The sequence below is a fragment of the Nicotiana tabacum genome, chromosome 3, assembly GCF_000715075.1.
Source record: "Nicotiana tabacum cultivar K326 chromosome 3, ASM71507v2, whole genome shotgun sequence".
In the NCBI taxonomy this organism is placed as follows: domain Eukaryota; kingdom Viridiplantae; phylum Streptophyta; class Magnoliopsida; order Solanales; family Solanaceae; genus Nicotiana; species Nicotiana tabacum.
Genome location: NC_134082.1, coordinates 4,194,724 through 4,202,653, shown reverse-complemented (window position 1 = coordinate 4,202,653; position 7,930 = coordinate 4,194,724). Strand labels below are relative to the sequence as shown.

Here is a 7,930-nt window from a genome sequence, read left to right as displayed (position 1 = left end):
TTAGACTTAATTCGTATTGTTTAATTGTTTAAAACTGAATGAGAATATGTCGGCTGGGCTTGTCTTCACGAGAGGCGTCATCACGACCGGATCTGAGTTTAGGGTCGTGACACAACCAAACGTGTTTGAACAAGAATTTGACTTCTTACACTAAAAAATGACTGATATTCTTTTAATACTTTAAAACATTTGGTCACTGGCTCAATCCCTAGCTACTATTGAATTATTTTAGTCATAACATATTTTTTTCATAAGGATAGTAACAACAAAGGGGATGTTACTTAGAACATCATTTTTAAATTGAGAAGCCTTCGGAGGACTTGATCCTAATAACTATTTTGCACCTCATAAACTAAATATAATGTAATATAAAATAATATTAACTAACATTTTTTATATGATTGATGGGGAATATCGTGCAACACACGTTTATAGAGACTAGTAATAAGAATATTATCAAAAATATCAAGAAGATTAAAAAGGAATAAAATAAAATAAAATTAAGAAATTTGTTGCAATTGACTCAAGAGAAACAGGAATAATTAGAAAAAGAAACGAGTTAATCAAATCATGAAAATTACACATACAGCGGCAAAGAAATGAATGAATTAACTAATTAGTAGAAATGATAAATTATTGCTTTATTCTTCTTTCCCTATATATGTGCTATTTTTTCATCCTTTGGTCCATCTTCAAGGCTTCAAATTCTTCAATTTCTCGAATTTTTCTGAGAAAACCAAAGACAATAACGTATTAGAAAATGAAAAAAAAATAATCAACAACTATATGTTTGAATTTAAATTTATTTGAAGAAAGCATTGTACGAGCAATCAAAAATGGGTTTAATTAAGACGTTCAATGTGGTAAAAGTAAAAACTATATTTATACGATCATGCATTTATAAGGTAATTTGTTAAATTTTTATGATTAAAAATTAATTTGATAACATGGTAAAAATCAATTTTAACTTTAAGTACGAGTAATGTAAAAAATATTTATACTATCGAGATATTAATAATACATTGTCAGTGTATATACCTTTTAGCAACTTGGCGTTGCAGTCGGTGTCACACTTCATCTCACAATGAGTGTATCCAAAACCTTGATCAATACATGTTTTTTCACATTCGTTGAAGCAAGCTGTATATTCAGCGGTAACCCTTACAACTGCATCTTTAAATATTTCTGCGTTACTTTTTTCTTGTTCATGAGCCTTGGAAACATGCACAGATGATGATAACATAACCATGCACACAAGAAACACTGCAACAAGCTTCTTTGATGCCTCCATTTTTTCGAATTATTTTTGAATTTTTCTTTGGTGTTTCGTTTCTAGCTTTTCGATTGTTATTGATTTTTTTCTCTTTTTTTTTTTATAAATATTTTTTAATGTGCTTGTTGCTTTGTGTTTCTTTTTTGGGACAATTTGATTCTGCTAATGGTTTTGCTATCTATAGGAGTTTTTGAAACTTTTCTGTTGGAGATTTGCCTTAAAAGTTGGTGGATTTCAAGTTTTATAGGATATTTCTTGGCTGTGCTTGAGTCAGATATATAAATTCCTTTGATCCGTTCATCCACGTACTTTTTCTTTGGTTGAAATCAAAAAATTATTTTTCACCTCTAAATAGTAATGGAAGCACATAATTTTATTATTCCCAACAAGTTCACCAAATAACTGTACATTTACACTATTTAATAGGAGTAGTAACTTTTATTATTTAGTATACTTAATAAACTTATAATTGGATGAAAATCATGTTGATAGTAGATATTTAATTGGTGACTGTTGATATCCAATTTTTTTCTCATATTTTAAAAATATATACATATACTTCTAAAATAGTCATATGCATCACCATTTGATTTATAAGCATCCACAAATATTTTTCATAATTTTTAAAAGCTTTAAACCAATTTATTCATGCATTTTATTATATATAAATATCCAATAATTATTCTCCAAACTATTTGTATGATGATTTAATCGTCTAAACTTATTATTTATACTAACATAAAGTTTAAATATTTTTCAGTGCATTTTTATAATTATATTTGCATTTTTAAGGCTAAATTGCATATCTTTGCAATAATAGCCCATATTAATGTATAATTACATTATTTATGCAGAAAATTACTTTTTATATTTTTATAATGTTAAGTAATTATTTTTAATCATTTTAGTGTATAAATGATATTTTTGATATTTATTAATTACTTATATAAATTATTTATTTATTAAAATATTGAGTATTTAAAATCTGGCCCCAAATTCACCTTAATTTCGGACCTAAACTATCCAGACCTTGGCCCAATAACCCTATCCCAATCCTAAGCGACCCAAGCCAGTCCAAAATCGACCCTAACCCTTCTCAAATCCCAGCCGTTGATCAAAAATGATCAACGGCTCACAATACCTTTCCCCCTTTCCTTATATCACCCGACCCCAAACCCTAATCCCCATTTCTCTTTAGCCGCCGCCTTCAAACACCCCTCCCTCTCACAAAAACCCTAGCCGTCTCTCAAAAACCTCTCTGAATTCGTCTCAAGCATGGATTTTTCCATGATTCTCTTACCTTTTGTGTGTTATATCGCCATCTCCTACGAATCTATGTTATCTCCTTGTACTTGCCTAAACATGGTGTCACGACCCAAAATCCACTAAGGATCGTGATGGCGTCGGACACCACTGTCAGGAAAGCCAACACCAAATAACTAGAAATTTCTCGTTTTACTATTTTGAAATCACTCCTTTTTAAAACATTAAACAATTAATAGAGAACTCAACTAAATAAATAATGATGTCCTTAACAAACTTAAATACTAAATAATCCCTTAGTCATCCCAGAACACGGTGTTATAAGTGCATGAGCAATTTCTCGGGAACAATATAATACACTAATCGCCCGGAATACAAATTGGACAGTAAAGGAAATACAATACACTACTCTGAAGGAGACTCTGCTGGCTGCGGGCTGTCTCGAGAAATGCAGCTCACCCTACTCTCCATATCAACCATGTCGTTGCGCCAAGCTAAGCCAGAAGACAAACATGTGCATGTGCAACAAAAATGCACAGTAAGTTAGCATGAGTACAAAAACAACGTGTACCCAATAAGTATCCCGCCTAACCTTGAAGAGGTAGTGATGAGAGGTCGACTTCGACACTTACTAGTGGTCCAATGATATCAAATACAGTAAATTAGTGAATAAATATGAAGCAGAGTAAACATATTAAACAAACATGAATAAAATACATGAAATAATTCCCTTCTTTATGACTATACTCAAGCTCTCAACTAGCATGTTCCCTCCGTAACCGAAGCATATACATAAAGGTATAGTGGCTTTCATAAAATGATTGTTATAATTTCAAATCAGGAAAAGATCCTCAGATACACTGGCTTCTATCTAAATGTTAAACACGAGTCCCATAAGAATGATGTATATATTCCCTCTCGCGAATCATACGTGCAACGTGGTCAAATATAAACTTAAAAAAATGCCCCGTTCGCGAATCATACCTGCAACGTGGTCACATATAAATTTAATATTTAAAATCATATCTCTTTCTTAATTCTTTTCCAAATATTGGAAATTCGACTTGGAACCCTTTAAGGAATTTACCCTGCTCGCGAAACGTACATGCGATGCGATTACATAGATTTCTTGAGTTATTATAAGATTCCTCAATTCTTTTCTTTTGAAAGTACTAAGTTTAATGGAGACACTTAAATTCTTAAATTCCTCATATTAAAATACCTTTCAACACAACTATTACACAACCACAATCTTATCTCTTCTCAAAGCAACAATAACATCAATCAACAACAATATCAACAAAGCATGATGTAACCTAGGACTACCCAGACATAGGTGTAATAATAGCTATGCATGGACTCTCATCATCTCATGTGTACGTATCCCCCACAATTAAAAGCACGTATCTAATTAATTCACCTATGGGGACAATCCCCTCTTACAGGGTTAGAAAGGAGACTCACTTCGCTCCGAAGTTCCATAACCAGCATTTCACGCCCTTCCGAAGACTCAAATCAATGCACAACGCTCCAAAACTAGCCAATAATTATGTAAACCAATTAATATATGTTCAATTACTTATTATAATCCAATTTATAACAATTCCTAATCCCGATTGAAAAGTTGACAAAATTGCTCTCAGGCCCACGTGCCCGGATTCCAAAAATTTTCGAAGTTAAATTTTATCCATGACCTCACGAACTCAAATACATAATTTATTCTCAATTCCATGCCCAAAATTGTGGTCAAAATCCGAAAATATCAATTTCTAGGTTTTTCTTCAAAATCCCTAAATCTCTACAGTTTTTACATGTTTACATCCATATTTAATCCTTGCATTTAGCCCATAACTAGAAGAAATCACTTACCTCTTGACGATGATGGAACCCCTTCTCAAATGCTCTCAAAAATCACTTAAGACCAAGTGGGAAACGAGGGAAATGGGCTAAGTCTCGGAATAAAAAGTCATTGCACCAGACGGAGAAGTCGCATTTGCGACCTCTAGCTCACAATTGCGATGGCCGCATTTGCGACAAAGGCATCGCAAATGCGAAGCCCAGCTTCCCCCTGCCATGGTCGCATTTGCGATAAAAAGCCTCGCAAATGCGAAGAGGACAGCATAGCTAAAGTGATAACTCCCTCGCAAATGTGATCTTCCTTCAGCAGCCCCAGGATCGCAAATGCGAGCGTACCTTCACCGCATTTGCGGCCAATTCCTTGCAAATGTGATCATACCAGAACCAGAAATTCCAACTCCTTCACAAAATACTCTGAAGCTACTTCGAAACTCACCCGAGCGCCCGGTGCTCCAACCAAACACCCACACAAGTCTAAAAACATAACATGGACTTGTTCTAGGCCTCAAATCACATCAAACAATGCAAAAATCACGAATCACACCCCAATTCAAACTTGATGAACTTGAGAAATTCAAACTTCTTCATTCGATGTCAAAACCTATCAAATCACGTCTAATTAGCCTCAAATTTTGCACACAAGTCACATTTGACATTACGGACATACTCCAACTTTCAGAATCAGAATCCGACCCCGATATCAAAAAATCCACTTCCGGTCAAACTTCTCAAAAACCTTCAAATTTCCAACTTTAGCCAAATGACTCCAAAATGACCCACGGACCTCTGAATTCACTTTCGATCGCTCTCCCAATACCAAAATCACCATACGGAGCTATTCTCAAACTTGAAATCCCAAACGGACATCGATAACACTGAAATGTACTTCAACTCAAACTTATGAAGTTCTTCCAAAAATGCTAACTTCCACAATAGGTGCCGAAACATTCCCGGGTCTTCCAAAACCCGATCCAGACATACGCCCATGTCCGAAATTATCATACGAACCTACTGGAACCTTCGAATCCCGATTTCGAGGTCGTTTACTCAAAAATCCAATCTTAGTCAATTCTTTCAACTTAAAGCTTCTGAAATGAGAATTATCTCCCCAAATCAACCTCGAACTTCTCAGAATTCAATTCTGACCATGCGTACAAGTCATAATACCTGAAGTGAAGCTACTCAGGGCCTCAAACCGCTAAATGACGCGCTAGAGCTCAACACGATCAGGTCGTTACAAATAGCAAACTCAATTTACGTTCGTCCTCGAACGTGCTGAGAACTACACTAAAGTAGTCTGAAATTACTGCTTAACACCTCGTGCACCTACACGTGCTACCACAACTCAGTTGGGCACATTAGCTCGATCAAATCTAAATATAACCTCTTTCATTTAGGCAAATAAGCCTTAGAGCCCAGTTTCAACATCCGAAATTCTCTACCAGACCTGCTTTTAACATATGAACACCGTATAAATCACCACACGATGCACCGATATAAGATCACATACCTTTGTTGAATTCACACTATGCACCACATCATTCACAATACCATAATAACATTCTCTGATCATAATAGCCGACATTCCCCGAATCTGATGCTCACAATACACCTCATGATATATTTAAGTCTTGTCCCAACTTTTGCAATACCGCCATGAAGGAAGAGATGCGTGGAAACTCATAACCAATTGCTAAGTCAACAAATCATTGAGTCTATACCTCTGACAAGAACCATTACCTCATTCTCGCCAACTAATGATCTTTGCTCTTTATTAGACTTCATATAATCCGACTGCACCGACCCTAGATCCAATAATCTCGTCTCACCCAGTACGAACTGCTCAGGCAATAAGCCACCCCCGATGATGATCAAAAGTCCTATGTGATGCCACAACGTGCCAATAGGCTACAAGCTCGAAAGTGATACATAAGGAAAACAAACTTAGGAAGGGACTACTCAACTCACACAACTAATGTGAACTTTCCTCAAAAAATGGGAAACAAAACACAGAAAACAGATATAGGGAATTGTACTCAACATCACACTGTTGCGGCATGCAACCCGATCCAAACAACATACCCGTGGCGGCGTGCCACACACATAAAATTTCACATAAGATTATACACACTAAGCTAAATCGCTCATTACTACAAAATACCGGATATCGGCCACAAGCACGCTAAGTGCACAATACCATCCCTGGGGAGACATATAGCGCCATAGGCTACAAAACTCAAGCACAACTGAGGTGCGATATATGATCTAAATCACAAGAGCCTTCCTGCTCATATAACACCATCACTACATAAAGCCTCAACACATAAGAATTTTATCAAGCCGTTTCACAACTCACACGGCACAATATAGTATCACATGAAATAGCCGACGACGAAATAACATCCAACGTCCGAATACTCCTCCATAAGGAGCGCTATGCTGAAATGAACACATCGGGCCTAATATAGAGCACATATTCACATTTAAATCCATCCACAGACCTTAAGCCGATTCTGACCGTACCAAACTAAGCCAAAAATCCTTCCTGGTTCCATAATAACCCCCTTTTTCCGTAACACACAAGAACAACCATCATAATCGGAGTAATCCTCCACAGTCCACAACCCAATAAACCGAGTGCCCTCCAAGCATAAATTCTCAAATTAACGATATCACCACAATCTTCATACTTGGTTTAATTCTTCAATCAATCAAGTGACTACATGCCACACTTATACAACCTTCCCATGGGGCACGCTTCCACGACCTTCTGTAACAGATAACACGTATGCACATCTATACCACCGGCCGCACTAACGTTGAAAAGCGATCAAAAATCCTTAACCAAGATGCAAAGACCTTTTTACAAAACACTGATCTCTAGTGACATTGAAGACAATGCCAGTTTACTCCAAACATTCAAATCCCTTTCCTGCTCATCCGAGCTCGTGGCATCCTTGTCAACACCGAACCGCAACCTTGATCCTCACTTTCAAATTCCATACCACTCACTGCACCCAACATGCCAATATGCGATAGCACAAGATTTTCATCATAACTCCGAAGCCACTAATAGATTAATACTTCATCATATAGAAACTTTTCACTTAACTCATTTCAGGAGAACCATAGCAACACACAAGTGAATGCTCATAACTGTAGAATATGCAAATCTCCAATTAGTGGTCTAGGCCACCATAGCCCTTCTGGGATCCGCTTACACATAATAGGGCCATAACACTAGAATACTTCCGAATAAAATAAATTACGGCGGTCTTCAAGCCTCGCACGTATCGTCACAAATCACCTGCATAACTCAATCACGCTGAAAGAACTGACAACTGCCACCAATATGCCAATTCAACCATGGCTAACCAATCTAACTTCCTCTAATTTATCCTTAATCGCCTCATAAACAATAATAACTCCATTCAACACATAACAAACTCAATCTGCACTCCTCCCGAGTGGCCTTGTATCACGAGACTATGCTGTCTCAAATCCCACAAACTGTCTCATGCCCTCCTTGTGTGCATA

General features: G+C 36.4%; 1 protein-coding gene across 1 annotated transcript; it reads right to left on the bottom strand.

Annotated features, from left to right (window-relative positions):
• Positions 1 to 539: 539 nt before the first annotated feature.
• On the bottom strand, positions 540 to 1,429 carry LOC142174706 (uncharacterized). The gene is made up of 2 exons (XM_075240796.1): positions 1,039 to 1,429; positions 540 to 727 (listed from the first exon to the last, which is right to left on the bottom strand). The coding sequence occupies exons 1-2, from the start codon at positions 1,289 to 1,291 to the stop codon at positions 693 to 695; spliced, it is 288 nt and encodes a 95-aa protein (XP_075096897.1). The 5' UTR covers positions 1,292 to 1,429; the 3' UTR covers positions 540 to 692.
• Positions 1,430 to 7,930: the final 6,501 nt, after the last annotated feature.

Coding starts and splice junctions, on each gene's coding strand:
- LOC142174706 (XM_075240796.1), bottom strand. CDS start 1,291: ATGGAGGCATCAAAGAAGCTTGTTGCAGTGTTTCTTGTGTGCATGGTT. Junction 728..1,038: donor CAACGCCAAGTTGCTAAAAG/GTATATACACTG, acceptor TGGTTTTCTCAG/AAAAATTCGAGAAATTGAAG.